General features: G+C 64.0%; 2 protein-coding genes across 4 annotated transcripts; one reads left to right on the top strand and one right to left on the bottom strand.

Annotated features, from left to right (window-relative positions):
* Positions 1-5,998: 5,998 nt before the first annotated feature.
* Positions 5,999-9,004, top strand: LOC142085387 (uncharacterized). 3 transcript variants are annotated; one of them, XM_075157252.1, is made up of 2 exons: positions 5,999-6,097; positions 7,112-9,004. In XM_075157252.1, exon 2 carries the CDS (start codon positions 7,136-7,138, stop codon positions 8,267-8,269), a length of 1,134 nt encoding a protein of 377 aa, XP_075013353.1. In that variant the 5' UTR covers positions 5,999-6,097; positions 7,112-7,135; the 3' UTR covers positions 8,270-9,004. The 3 variants fall into 3 exon arrangements, with proteins under 3 accessions (XP_075013353.1, XP_075013355.1, XP_075013354.1); XM_075157254.1 differs by lacking the exon at positions 5,999-6,097 and adding an exon at positions 6,244-6,302; XM_075157253.1 differs by lacking the exon at positions 5,999-6,097 and adding an exon at positions 6,565-6,598.
* Positions 9,005-9,171: 167 nt separating this feature from the next.
* On the bottom strand, positions 9,172-14,520 carry LOC142085390 (PHD finger protein 13-like). The gene is made up of 5 exons (XM_075157261.1): positions 14,389-14,520; positions 12,393-12,485; positions 11,615-12,230; positions 11,254-11,292; positions 9,172-11,144 (listed from the first exon to the last, which is right to left on the bottom strand). The coding sequence occupies exons 1-5, from the start codon at positions 14,518-14,520 to the stop codon at positions 10,918-10,920; spliced, it is 1,107 nt and encodes a 368-aa protein (XP_075013362.1). The 3' UTR covers positions 9,172-10,917.
* Positions 14,521-14,640: the final 120 nt, after the last annotated feature.

Here is a 14,640-nt window from a genome sequence, read left to right as displayed (position 1 = left end):
GGAAGGCATTGCAGGGGGGAGCCCGGCTCGGGGGGCGATGCTCTCTGCCTCTGGGCAAGTGACGCTCTGCCCAGAGATGGACACGTGCGGCATCCCACCCTTCGGCAGCAGTCGTGGGAAGAGAGGTGGCTGGGGATGCCTTCCAGCCAGGGCACCAACCCACTCCACACCTCTCTTCCCTTGGGAAAACCACCCGGGAGCAGCATCCAAAACGATTGCCGGGAGCCAAGGCATCTCTCTAACATTGCCTTACCCTGTGCCATCGCACATTCACGTGAAATATTTGGGTCAGCCTTAGCCCTGCCTCTCCGTGGGTAGCGCGCATGGGTCCCGCTCCAGGCATGGGTCTGCACCTCCACATTGTATCCCCTGCCTGCCCCAAGTGCCTGCTACCCAACGGCAGCGAGGTCCCCGCGTCACGCCGTGTGCCGGCGCTTCACCGTGCAACGCGCCCAGGGCAAGGACAAGGCCAGGTACAAGTGAACCATCTGGTCTCCCCAGTCCGGTGGCCTTCGTCCTGGGAACGGCTCGTACGAGCATCGGTAACAGGAGGCTCGGGGTGCCCTCGGCACGCAGTCACAGGGTGCCTCTCTCGGAGCATCATTGAAAGAGGAGCAGGGCCACATCCTCGGAGGCAGCACCAGGACTGAGCCCATGGCTGGCACAAGGCAGGGAGCCCCCAAGAAGCGCCGAAGTGCATTAGCAATGTGGCTGCATCCCAGGAAAATAAGTCCATTACGCCGGAGGGGAGCTGTTTATCTGCTCAATTGGCATCGCAGGGTTATGATGGCAGGTCCTGGCCACCCAACCACCCCCCGCCATCTCCAGTCCTTCACCCCACGTGCAGGATGCTGCCCGCCTTGCTGAGCCCCCCAAATTGCTGTCCCAGCACACAAGGTGGCACAAGGGCAATGAACAGTCCAGTTTTCCTCCACACCAGCTGTGCCACCACTGGGAACATCATCAGCTGGGTCCTGCCCTGACCACAGAGCCCAGCCGGGCTCTGGGGACCGGGACTGCCCCAGCCCAGCTGCATCAAGCCATTAAAGAGGGATTTCACCCCAAAGCCCTTCCATTTGTTCCCAAGGCACAAGCTTAATGCTCAGCAACGCGCCTGCTATTTGCCGTGCTGCCCATTGGCCGGGGCACCGCTGGCTTGTTTACCAGGGACTTACCGGAGAAGCCATCCCGGCTGCTTTTTATCACTTCTCTTTACATTTACCCTCGCAGAGTAAACAGGGCCCATCTGGCCCTGCCGCGCTTCGTGCTGGCTGCTCTAAGCCCCGTGGTAATGAATAAAACCAGACCCAATGGTCCTCACCCCGGCCTCTTCGTCCTCTTCCCCTGGGGCAGCAAACTGTCCCTGGGTACCAGCACGGCATCACCAAGAGGTCCCCAGCCCCCTCCCCATCCCCAGCATGGTTGCCAGTGCCTTCGCAGTCCCCTCCTCTTCCTCCCTCCCCACCTGCTGCCCACAGGAGCTGGTTTAACCAGCAACATCCCTGAGACGGAGGGGGCCGCAGCAAGAGTGGGGCTGGGGGCGGCTCGCCGTGCTGGCAGCAGAAAGCCTCGGCGAAGGCAAGAAGGAACTAATTCTTCTCTAGATCAGAAAAACTTAACATTTCTCTTTTCCTCCGTGGGCAGGTTGAGTTTTTCCAGCGAGGCAGCTGCGGCAAGCCAGGCGCCTGAGCCCAGCAGACCCTCCTTAGCTGCCTGCAAAGTTGTCAGAGTTTCACCTGCTGCAGCAACAGCCGCCCGCGCCGGGGTGCAGCGTGGTCCTGGGGAAGGGTGAGGCCAGCCCCGGCACAGGCAAACCCAGCGGAAATTTCCACTGGTGACAGAGGCACTGGCCAGTACAAGAGAAGGATGGAAGAAGAAGAGCCCAAGCCTCTGCAGCAGCACCCAGAGCAAGGCATCGCTGCCCTCCTGCTCACCCACCTTACCCCCTGCTTCCCTCCCCTCCCCGCGGGATATCCCCGCCTCGCTCTGCTGGGACGGGGCACAAGGGCAGGAGAGCAGGATCCGTCCCGACGCCTGGAGCAGGGAGAAGGCCACGGAGGCAGGAGGTTACGGTGCTGCTGCCCAGTGCCCGCGGGGCACGCCGCTTTGCAGAGAGCCCAGAGAGGAGGAGCGGAGGGGAAAGGGATTTCCCCGGCGGCTGCAGGCGAAGGGAAGGGGGTGAAGGGCTGCCTGGCACCGCACTCAGCTGGGCTGTCCCCGGCCCGAGCCTCCAGCCTGCGGTGCTGTCCCCGGGCTGGCACTGCTGCTTGGTCTGCTGAGAAGTCGAAACAGAGAGCAGAGCCCGCTGCACACACACACACGTGTGCATGCATGCACACACGCCCCGGCACATGCACCGCATCCAGAACCACCACGTCCAGGACCTGTGCTGCTGATCTTGCCACCCCAGAGCCGCTAAAATTCCTGGAAAACCCCAGCCCCATGCCAGGGAACAGGAGTTACTTGCCCTCAATGCACCCTAACACAGGCACACCCCAAAAAAATGTCCCAACCCCCCTGGATCCCCCCCGACACAGGCACGTCCTGGCAGGGCAGCCCTGCAAAGGGTCCTGCTGCTCCTCCGGCCATGGGACATTTGTGGCCTGGGCCAGGGACCGGTTGCTGATACCTTGGGGCATGTTCCCAGCAGTTATTAAAGCCAGCCCTGTCGGGTCCCTGCCGGATGGTGATTTCAGCACTTTTGTGGCCCTGCTGCCTCATCTGCCACCTCTCACCCCTCCTGCGATCCGGGGCTGCCCTGAAAGCGGGTGTGCAACCCTGGGGCACTGAGGAATCGCAGGATACCCATAGAGTCCCGGGCCACCGTGGTCCCAGACTCCCCCCCGTCCCGGCCCTTACCTGGAGGAGGAGGAGGAGGAGGATGACACAGGGGCTGCAGGCTCGGCTCAGCACCCACTGGGTCCCCGCCCTCCGCAGAGTCCTCTGCTCCGGGGGTGGGTTTCCCTGCCCCTCCGGCTCGGGGGGCTGCAGTACCCAGGGGGGATGAGCGGTCCCTCCTCGCCTCTCCCTGCTGCAGGCTCCCTCTCTGGCACCGGCTCCTTCACCGCCCTCGCTCCATCCCTCGCTCCCTGTGCCAGCAGCAGAGCTTCTCCAAGCCCAGCCTCATTAAAGAGACACACGCCCCGGTACCGCCGCCCCGGGGAGGGCTGGGGGATGCTCTCACGGGTGGTGCTGGGGGTCTCAGGGGACGGCCAGCATCCCCAGAGGGTGACAGGCACCGGCCAAGAGCAGGGCCCACTGCCGTGGGCTGCTCTGCACACACAGCGTGGAGATGTCCAGCCAAAATCGGGCACTGGTGAGACCCCAGGGTGATGCTGTGGCATCCACAAACACGGGGTTTGGGTGCCCGGAACACACAACCGCCTCCTGTGTCGTGTCCCCCCTCCCCCCCCCGAACAAAGCACAGGGCAAAACACAATCCCCCATCAGCCGGCTGAACTCTCCAGTACAGAGACCATGGGCCACAAGTGTCACAACCAGCTTCACTAAGAGAGGTCTCAACTGCCCTGAGACTGCCACAAGAGAACCAGGCACTGGCGGATGCTGAGCACCCACCCCAAACCCAGACACCCTGGGGTGCCACTGGGACCATCCTTATCAGCCTCCATGCGCTGCAGTGAAATCCCAGCCCTGAAGAGCAGGAAAGAGGGGGAATTTGGGGAGAGCCCAGCCTTTGGGTGTTGAGTGTGACAACAAGCCCCCCTGGGGAGGGTCAGGAAATCCCGGCAAAGCCAGGACACATCTGCTGGCACGGAGATCTTGCTGGTGAGCCCAGCCCGAGGTGCACTGGGAATCCCTCAGCCACCACTGCTGGTCTCACGTTCCCAAGCAGGACTGGAGAAAACCGTCAGATTTGGGGCTAATCCCTGCTCTGCCTTGTGCAGGCAGCTCCCTCTCTGTGCTACAGATAGGGCTGTGCTGCTGCGGCTCTTTTTATAGGGCACGCAGAGGGAGCCCCCACCCTCCCATGCACCGCAAACCCCACCGTCGCAGCCACGCCAAACCGGGACAGAAAGAGCAGGCAGTGCCGGCGGGGGGGAGCGGTCCCCGGTCCTCGGCAGGTGATTTCGGAGCGGCACCAGAGCGAGGAGGCCTGGCAGAGCAGCGTCTCCCCACCAGATCTCACCTCTAAGCTGACCCACGCACCGCTACGGCTTTGGCTCCTCAGCACGGGTTTCACAGGTGACGGCAGGAGCAAAGGAAGAAAATCTCGGCGGAAGACGCCCTTTGCCGCACGCGGTAGCACAGGGCACGCTCCCTCCTCCCTACCCCTCACCCTGCGCTTCAGCCAACACAATTATCTGGCTGAGAGGCACTCTGCGTGTCCCTGGGGTGCTTACAAGAGCATGCTGAGCCATTCCCTCTCTCCGTGCGAGATGCCTCACGGCACGCTGCTTCCCCTCCTTGTGCTGCACGGGGAGAAAGGAGAGCTAAAGCATGCAGCTGCTCTCCTTCCCTGTCATTTATGACCACAGGAGAAGGATGCTAACCCATATAATGCCCCCCCTACATGACAGAGGCCAGCTCTGCGAGCTGCTGGAGGCACAGTGCGCACGGCAGCAAATCCACCCAGCCTGCAGCAACACCGGGCTCCCGCTCCCACCGTCACAGCGAGCGCCGTGGCCGCTCCAGCCCCAGAAAAAAACCCACAAGCTTTGATTTTTCTCTGAGATATTGTTTCTAGGCCAAGCTGAGGCAAAGAAAAGCGTCTAAATGCGAGCGCTGGGTCGGTGCCACCAGCCGGGGTGGCGGGGCTCGGCCAGCCCACGGCGTCAGACGCTGTCTGCAGCCCCAGCGTTACAGCAGGTGAATAACCACAGCGTGCGCAGCGCCGGGGACGCAGCCGAGCCTCCCCGAACACACCAGCGATGCGCAACAGCCCCGGTGAGACGCAGATGGGCTCCATCCCGCCCCGTACAGTGCTCACACCAGCGTCAGACAACAGGCATGCGTGTCCCTGCTCTGCACCGTCACAGCTGCGCTACAGCAGCTCGTCACAGACACAAATAAACCTGCAGAGAGCTCGGCATTGCTTTTCGTCAGAGCGCTGAGCTAAACCCTGCAAGTGCAGACCCAGCTCAGCCCAACGGCTCCATAAGTGCCCTTTGCACCCCAACAACCCCATGCAGCCCTCACCAGAGGCTGCCATACCACCCGAGGGACTGGTCACGATCTGGGTATTTATCCCCAGATCACCTGTACCTTGTCCCGGGTTTATTGAGCTGAATTATCACCCAGAGATAGGGCTGGCTAGAGGGAGCATGGACCACAAAGCTCTCACAGATGCTCTCAGCTCCTAAGTCACTGATAAGCCCTGCGAATAGAGTGCTATGGGAGGAAACAACCCAAAGCCCGAGGAGATACTGGCCAGTGTCAGGCTCGGAGCGACTGCGCTCGATGCAGCTGTGGCTCCTCAGACCCAGCTGAGAGCTGCACAGGCAAAGGCTCTGCCTGCGGGGAGAGGGGCAGGGGTGCCCTGTTCAGCTGTCTGCTGCTCATTAATCAGCACAAATTAAAGGAGATCCTGAGGATGGATAGCCATGGAGGAGGAAGAGGGAAATGCCTGGTCAAAATTAGGTGCACCTCGGTTTAACCTGTGCAATATTGGCCTGCCCAGCTGCAGGGAGTTACAGAGGGGCTGGAGGGAGCGAGCAGCAGGAAATGAAACATCAGCAGAGATAGGGATGGCTCTTGGAGATATGAGGGACCCCTGGGGAAGGGAGCTGGGAAAACTGCCAGCGCTCGTCCGGGCCCGAAACCCTCCCAGGATGCTGGTGCAGGCAGACCCAGGCCGTGCACTGGCAGCTGTTGGATTTCCTTTCCGCAACCCAAACTAGCGGGGGCTTGCACCCGTGGGGACCTCGCCGCAGCCACCCTGGGGCAAACGGGCTCGCTCTGCGGCTGGCTCACTGCTGGAAACGAAACTCCGTGGGTTTCGGGAACCCGAAACTCCCACGCCCCTGACGCCTGCCTCGCTGCGCAGGGTCTGTCGCTGCACCGTGGCGTCTCGGATCAGCCTGGGCCAGCGCGGTGCCAGCAGCGATCGGGGCTCAGCAGCACGGCGCGGCCCCGCCAGGTGCCTGTCCCTTCGCACGGGAGCCCGAGGGGAGAGCTGGGGTGCTGGGTGCCGGGGTGCCGGGCGGCTGAGGAGCCAGGCAGGAGGGGCCGGGAGGAGGGGCCGGCAGCAGAGGACCTGGAAGAGAAACCATCCCGAAAGGCCCGGGGGAGGGGGCAGGGCACGGAGGGAGCTGCAGGGGCTTGTCCCAAGCCCAGAGCAAAATGTTCGTGGGGCTGGGGGCGGGGGGGGGGGGGGCAGAGTAAGACCTGGGAGGAAAACAGAGGGAAAAGGGAAGGGGAGCGGGCAGGTCCGGGCAGATCCCCCGCCGGCCGGGATGGCCGAGCGGCTGCTTCCCTCTAGCGGGGAGCGGCGGGGAGGGCGGGGGGCTCGGCCCGGCCGGCTGCACCCAGCCCCGCACGCCTGTCCCGGCCCCCGCTCTCTCCCCGCGTCCCGGGGCCGCCACCGCCCCCGCGGGCACGTGGTGCGGGCGGGGCGCGCTTCCGGAGCGGCGGCGGAGCGGTGAGAGCGGGCGGCGGCGGGCGGCGGCAGCGGGCAGGGCCCCAGGGAGCGGCCGCTGGGGGCCGGGGGAGCTCCGGGCCCTGCGCCCCGGCCCCACAGCACGCGTGGGGTCCCCCCGCGGCGGTGCTGGGCGCCCCCCCCCCCCCCAACGCGTGTCTGACTCCCACGCGGTGTCCCACGCTGGCCGGGTGATGGGCGGTGGCCCCGGGGGAGACCCCGCTGTCCCCCCCCGCGTCCTCTGGGCTGGCTGGGCCGCCACCGCGCAGGAGCACAGGCTGCTGCGGGCAGACCTGGCCCCACGCAGGGCTGGTTTAATGGCGGGGGGGGGGGGCGGGCAGGTTGCGCACCCCACCACCGTTGAACCAGCTGGCCATGCCACCGTGGTGTGCCAACTGGTGTCGCCCGAGAAAAGGCGTGGGGACAGAGCCGCCCTGGCAGCCTGCGCAGGGAGGACCAAAGAAAGGGAAGTTTATGTTTTAGGGAAGTGCATTCAATTTTATTCGATATCCACAGCGTGAGACCCTCTGACACGCAGCGATGGGGAGACCCAGGAAGGAGCCCACCGGCACATCATCCCCTCGTCCGGCCACAGCTGCCTCCAAAACCACCCCGGCTGCCCCGCCACCTTCCGCCTCGGCCACCCGGGCCAAGGCTGCGGCTGCGGGCAGCCGATCCAGGAGCGCTCCGGCTGCCGGGGCTGCTGGCTCCAGCCGGGGGCGGGGGGCAAAGCCAGACTCCTCTCAGCCGAGACCTGCAGCATCCCAAGGAGCCCTAGGAGATGCCAGGGACCAGCAGAGAGCATCTGCCGGGAGTTGCTCTGCAACCCAGAAGAAGCCATCTGATGCCAAAGGAGCCGCTGGTCCAGCCAGACCTGACCCACATCCGCAGAAGAAGCAGCCTGGGGCTGACTCGAGCGGGGCCTGGGGCCGATTCCTGCCCCCCCTGGAGAGCCAGGACATCCCATGGGTAGAGAAGGAGACGCGGGGCCAGCGGAGCAACCCCAAGTGGTACGAGTGGCGGGAGAACCGCATCACTGCCTCCGTGGCCCCCAGGATCGCCAACAGCAAGTTCGCCAACGGCAAGACGGACGAGGTCCCCCAGTCCTATCTGAAAGCGGTGGTGAGCTCCAGCCCTGGGGTGCAGACGCCGGCCATGTCCTGGGGGCTCCGCAACGAGGAGAAGGCCGTACGGGCCTACGAGCAGCTGAAGTCGCAGGCGGTGGGCAAGCCGGTGCGGGTGGAGGACTGCGGCCTCTTCATTCACCGGGAGAAGAGGTGGATCGCCGCCAGCCCGGACGGCGTCATCAAGGACGCGGCCACGGGGAAGGCCCTGGGGCTGCTGGAGGTGAAGTGTCCCTACAAGCACAGGAACAGGACGGTGCGCGAGGCCTGCAAGGACAAGGACTTCTGCCTGGAGGTGGACGGGGACTCCTACGCTCTGAAGAAGGATCATGCCTACTTCACCCAGGTCCAGTGCCAGCTGGCGGCCGCCGGCTTCCAGCAGGCCGACTTCGTGGTGCACACCACCAAGGAGACGGCTGTGGTCCCCGTGGAGTTTGATGCCAAGTTCTGGGGGCAGACGGAGCCCAAGCTGGAGAAGTTTTACACCGAGGCAGTGATTCCCCACCTGGAGGGGAAGACGGGCGGCTCTGTCTGGGCCAAGGAGGAGTAGACCCCCCTGCATGGCTCACCAGGATGCTCGCTTGGCTACTTAAACCCAGCTTTGGCCCCTAGCATAGAAATTACGCCTGGTTTTGCTGCTGTTCTTGGACCGCTCGCTGCCTCTGCCCCAACACAACTGCCTCGGGACTGAAACGACACACCAGCAGGACCCCGCTTTGGTAAGGGTCCCCTCAAACAGTGACTTCTTCCTGCCCCAGCCAGGCCAGCGCTCAGCCCCCAGTGCCTTCTTGTCCTGTCCCCCTCAGTGCATCCCCCATTTGACCTGAGGGCACTGCCCGATGGAAGCTGGCACACCTCTGGATCTGCAGGGGAAGCCAGTGATGCCTCTGTGCTGGAGTAACAGACTTCGTGGAGAAAACTGGATCCTTTGGCACCTCAACTGCTGTCACGACTAAATGGTAACTCCACTCCGGAGTGGAGACAGAGCCAAGAGAGGTTTGTCAGAGCCCAAGAGCAAAACAGCTTTTGAGCTAAATAGTGATGTGCCTTAAAAGTCACAGCAAGGGTGTGTGGACACCCTCCTCGAGCCATCGGACCCCCTGCTTCTTTGGAGTAATCCATGATGCTCACGATGAGTTGGCTGCAGCCTCAGGAAGATGGTGCCCATTGAAGAGGTGGTCCCCAAGCCCACGCAGCTCCAGAGGACGTTCCTGTGGAGCAGCCCCACGCGCCGCAGCAGGGTGGGGAGGTGGGCATCGCTCTATTAAATACAACATGCACTGGCCGACTCGTTCCCTGTTGTTTGTGCAGCTCGGCGTTTACCTGGGTGGGGGAGCAGGGCTGGGTGGGATCCCCATGCCAAGTCCCGCAGCAGAAGGGGAGCAGAGGAGCATTCGGGTTCCAAAGGGACATGAGACCCAAGGCCACCAAACTATGCCAAAGCCACCACCATTATGGCAAAAGTACTTTATTATATACATAAGACTCCAGCCACACTCCACAGGGCAAGGACCAGAATTTGCTATTTTACATATCAATACAAAGTAACTATAAAAACATAAAGCACTTTTGGGGCCCAGGCTTTCCACAGGAGGAGAGAGGCACAGGGACGAGCCTGGGGGCTGCTGAGTGACAGGGGGCTGCCCCACACCCTCCCCCCAGCTGTGGTCCCACAGTAACCAGATGTGCAAGTAGGAAAGAACCCAGTTAAGAAATATAGTCATGGGGACTGGCAAGTGGGGGCTGTCCCACTCCCCGCTGCAGGCAGCGGCGCGCCAGGGCCGAGCCGAGTGTCACCAGGACAGGAGCGGCGTCTGCATCCCCCAGGGAAAGTGCGGAAGGCACGTGGGCCAGGCTCTTTGGAGGGGCTGTGAGGAGGAGGAGGGATCCAACAGTTAGTGCACGTGGGGCCCCAGGAGATCACACACACACACCGCACACAGGGAACATGGCGGGGGGGGGAAGCCTTCCACTGCCAAACTTAACCAGGGGCCTGGAGAGAGCATGGCCCGTGTCTCCGGAGCAGCAGTTGCATAGCAGAAGGGGCTCAGGGCCCACTCTTGACAAGTCATTAGGTTGCACTCTATATGTCCAGGAAAAAAAACAACTTTGTGATGGAGTGCTGGGAAGGAAAGCCCTCCCAGCTCCAGGCTCCACCTGAGCTCAGGTCTCAGCATCCAGCTGGTGTTGAAGCAGATGCTCCACCAGGCAGGCCTGCAGGCAGGAGATGGCCACAGGGTACAAGCTTCAGTTGTTCTAAACTGGAAGCAGAAAACATGGAAAGCTAACCACAGCACTCTCCTGCTCCCCTTCCGAAGGGTTCCCAGCCCTGCCACAGCCAGCTCCAAGGATAACTGCTGTCTCCTACCAGGAATCCCACCCCCCCTTCACGCAGGAGACTTCAGTGCAACTGGAGGTGGTGAATCAAGGAGGGCTGCTCAGCAAGAACAGCCTTTGTCATTGTCTACCAGAGGATGCCTTTGCTGCTCCTGACCCAACAGGACTATTCTGGGGCCGCAGGCACAGCAAACAAAACCAGAAGCACCACAGGCCAGGGGAAGGCCTTCCCCTGTGCAGCCTACAAGGCTGATGAGCCAGAGATGGATGGCTCCACCAATACCCCCAGACGCAGAGCCCCAGTCTGCTTCAGGCGTCAGCAGGACCGATGTCCCTTCCCCTCCCGCCCTGGAGGGCAGCACACTACGTGGGGCTGCACCTACTTGCTGGAGGAGAACTTGGGTCACTGGGGCTTTGCCATCGCAGCCCACCCAAAGGTCCAAGGCAAGGAAAGGAAAATAGTGAGGAAAAAGGAGGAAGGGGAGTCACATCTTGGGATAAGTGTAAGCTTCCACCACACCACAGAAAAACTACTTGGACTAGGTTGTCCTCGGCTGCCCTGAGGGAAAGGCACTGAGCCAGCTTTGTGCGAGGACAGAGGTGTTTCCGAGTGACCTAGCGCGCGGCTGGACCACCCTCCTCTCCCCCCCACACCTCTGGGGTAACCGAGTTCCATGGTCAACGCGATCCCCAAGGAGGACACGCGTGGCAGCTTCCAGGAGTCAGAAGTGCAAGGGGGACAGTCCAGCCCCCCGGCCCAGCCCCTCCCCTGTCATTACTGTGCATTGATTGTCTAGCCAAACCGGGCTACAGTCTTCACTTTAAAAAGGGGACCCCCGGCCTCCCTGCTCTGGAGGAGCTTCAGTCACAGAAGCGCTTGCGGGGCACCGTCCGAGCTCGGTTCGAGCGGCGAATCTCCTGCTTGGCATCGCGGCATCGCTGGCAGATGAAAACCTCAGGCACGTTGGATTTGCGGATCTTGGCACAAGAGAGGTGGATCCAGGTAGCGCATTCGTTACATTCAATCATGGGCCTCCCTGCGAAGGGCTTCAGGCAGAAGCAGGTGATCAGATCCCAGGCATCGTCATCTGGTCAGGGAGAGAGACACTGGTCAGAAACCACCTTACCAGCTGCAGATCTGGCTGTGGCCAGACTAGCCAGTTCCACTGGTGTTAAATAGGACAGCCCCCCACTCACCGTCTGCTTTGGTGTTGGGAGCTGCTGCGAATTCGACTGCTAAAGTTGCAAAAGGGGGGGGAAAAAAAAAAGAGAAAAAAATAAAGATCAGATGAGCAAGGCGCCCCTACACCCCACTTCAGACACGTTACAGGTCTGTACTGCTCGCTCTGCAGAACAGAGCTGCCGAAGGGCAGGCCAGCTCCCTGCCCTCTGCTCTTCAGTCCTCCCAGGTCCCAAAGGTAATCCCCTTGCTGGGAGAGGCTTGGGCCATCGACAAGCCCTCCCTGCAGCCAGCATGGGTGGCTCCAGCTCAGGGAGGGACAATATTCAGTACTGGCCGCAGCACAACAGGGCCCTCTGCGCTCCCTCGGACACTCACCACTAAGCTGGGAGCTCCCTCTGCTTGCATCTTCCCCTTCGTTTTGGTCCAAGGTACTACAAGAACTGGGGCTTTTCCTCCCTCCAGAGCAGGCGTCATGCTCCTTTAGCTGAGGATCATCTCCTGCTGGCTTCTCGGTCCCCTGCACTCCGTGCATCCAGTCCTTCTCCTCCTTCATCAGCACCTCCAGGAGGGAGTTGGGCTGGGGGTCCCCAGCTGGGTTGAGGGAAGGCTCCAAGAGCTGCTCTTTCATGGGAGGCACCTGTCCCACCAGCGCAGCCAGCTCCTTCACCCCGTCCTGCTCTGCCCCAAAGCCCTTCCCAGCGCTCAGCGGCACCCTCTTCTCCACCTCCTGCTCCAAAATGAGTTTCTTTGCTGGTGGTTTCTTCCGTTTGGTTTGCTGGGGCCGGACATCATAGAAGCTGGTGGGGAAGGCAGAGCAGCTCACGAGCAGGCTGTTGTCCACAGCCCCCCGGGCCATGGCATTCCTGCTCCTCCCGTCGTCCGTCAGGCCGTGGCAGTCAGAGGAGTGGGACGAGGCCCAGCTATCGCTGTCCTGAGTGCTCCCCGTGCTGTTCTGGGGACTCATGCTGCCTCCGTGGGTCCAGGGCTCATTCTGCAAGAGGGGAAGATGCAGGACTAGCATGGGAGACTGCAGCGCAGCCATTCAGGGTAGGGAGGAAGGGGCTGCGGATGGAGAAGACTCTCCAGGAGAAGAATTAGGAGCTGGGTCTGCAACCAGTCTTTTTGCAGAGGAACACCCCGCAAGCCCACTTACCTCTTCAGGGTAGGGGATGTAGCCTGCGTAAGCCAAAACGAAGGTGCAGAACTGGTTGAAGTCCTCCACAGTTCTCTGTCGTTTCTGCAACGGCTGCAACAAACACCACGTGTCGATTAAACTCCCCGGACACCCTTACCTGAGCCGAGTATCACAACCAACGCTGCAGGCAGCCCTGGACCACCAGGCAGTTATACAAGCACATAATATTTAGGTCACCCGAACATCCATCCTTCCTGTAACCCATCTGCATCATCTGGCTCGACAGATGCAGCCCTTCCCTTTAAAACCCCGATCACGGAGAGGGGGACACACACAATGACGACACGATGGGACACCCAGAAAGCACAGCAGCCGCCCGGCAGAGCGTGAGTCAGACGCTCGGGAGCCCCGGTGCCGGGGACGCCCGCCCCCCCCGCCCACAGCCGGCTGACTCAAGGCCAGAGGGAGAAGGCGGCGGGGCTGGGAAGGCGCCCGGCGATTTGGGCTTCCCGGCTGCTCCCGGGTCAGCTGGAAGAGCCCGGCGCCGCTCGGGACAAGGTCCCGGGGACTGAGCGCCGGGGACCCGCGGCCCGGCGGTACGGGAGCGCCGGGAAGGGCCGGGAGCCCGCGGCAGAGCCAGCCCCGCGCCGGCGCCCTCCGAGCCGGGGGCGGAGGAGCAGACACCCCACCACCCCCGCCGGCTCCGGAGAGCGAGGGGAGACCCGGGGGCCGGGCTGCACGGCCCCCCCCCCGCGGGAAGGCGGCCGCGGCCCGCCCGGGAGGGGAGGGCAGGGGAGGGGCGGCCCCCCCGCCGCCGCCCGTCCCCGCGCCGGGCACCTGATGGCTCCCAAGATGGCGCCGCGCTCCCGGTCCTGCCCCGACCGGCCGGGGGGGGGGGGTGGGAGGAAGGGGAGCGACCCCACCCCCGCACACAGACACGGACACCCCCTGCACGAGCAGCACTCGCCCCGGCACCGCCACAGGACCCCCTGCCCCCGGAACCGGCACACAACAGCCCCCCGTTCACACACACACACGCACCCCAGCACCCCCGCAGCCCCCAGCCCCGGGCCCGCCCCGGCACGCACACGCCGCGGGCAGCGCGGCGCGGCACAACCGGGCCACGCAGGTCCCCGGCCGCGCCGCCGCCCCCCCCCCCCGGACCCCGCGTGCCGCCGCCCCCCCCACCCGCGCACACACACACGCGCGCCCGGGGCACCATCCCCCGCCCGCGCCCACAGCCGCCCCCCAAGGGCTCCTCGCACACACACACACAGATCCCCCCCTCCCCCCCCGTGCACACACACACAGCGCACCCCCCCCGCCCTCCCTCGGGCACAACTCCCCCCCACGCACAGAGCGCCCTCCCGCAAAGCCCTCCTCGACACACGACACCCCCGCGCACAATCACGACCCCCCCAGCGCACACACACACACTCACGACCCCCCCCAGCGCACACACACACACTCACGACCCCCCCCGCGCACACACACACACACTCACGACCCCCCCCGCGCACACACACACACACTCACGACCCCCCCCCAGCGCGCACACACTCACGACCCCCCCTCCAGCGCACACACACTCACAACCCCCCCTCCAGCGCACACACACTCACAACCCCCCCCAGCGCACACACACACTCACAACCCCCCCCCCAGCGCACACACACACACTCACGACCCCCCCCCAGCGCGCACACACACACTCACGACACCCCCCCCAGCGCACACACACACACTCACGACACCCCCCCCAGCGCACACACCCGACTTCCCCGGCGTAAAACCACCCGCCCCCCCCGTGCACACACACACAGACACACGCGACCCCCCCCCCGGCGCGCGCACACAGACACACACAGAGGAGCCCCCCCACCCGCACACACATGACCCCCCACCGCTCCCCCACGGGCACCCCCGCATCCCATGGTGGCCCCGAGCACGCGCACGGCGCCCCCCGGGCACCCGCACACAGTCCCCCCCGCTCCCGTCCCACCGGCCCGCTCACCTCCTCGGGCACGGGGGATCCGGGGCTGGGCACGGGGCTGCTCCCCGCCGAGCGCGGCCCGCCGCAGGAGAAAGGTCCTCCGGGGGCGGCGGCCCCGCGCCCCTCACCTGCCGCCTCCCCGCCGGCGCTCATGCCGCCCGCCCTGCCCTGCCCTGCCCTGCCCTGCCCTGCCTGCCCGGTGCGGTGGGTGCCCGCCGCCGGTCGGAGCGAGGCTCGAGCGCCGCCCCGGCCGCAGGGGCGGGACCACCTGGT

This window comes from Calonectris borealis, chromosome 9 (genome assembly GCF_964195595.1).
Source record: "Calonectris borealis chromosome 9, bCalBor7.hap1.2, whole genome shotgun sequence".
Taxonomy (NCBI): Eukaryota; Metazoa; Chordata; class Aves; order Procellariiformes; family Procellariidae; genus Calonectris; species Calonectris borealis.
This window is presented reverse-complemented; position numbering and strand designations above follow the sequence as displayed.

Coding starts and splice junctions, on each gene's coding strand:
- LOC142085387 (XM_075157252.1), top strand. CDS start 7,136: ATGGGGAGACCCAGGAAGGAGCCCACCGGCACATCATCCCCTCGTCCG.
- LOC142085390 (XM_075157261.1), bottom strand. CDS start 14,520: ATGAGCGCCGGCGGGGAGGCGGCAGGTGAGGGGCGCGGGGCCGCCGCC. Junction 12,231..12,392: donor ACATCCCCTACCCTGAAGAG/GTAAGTGGGCTT, acceptor CCCCTCTTGCAG/AATGAGCCCTGGACCCACGG. Junction 11,293..11,614: donor AGGGAGCTCCCAGCTTAGTG/GTGAGTGTCCGA, acceptor TTGCAACTTTAG/CAGTCGAATTCGCAGCAGCT.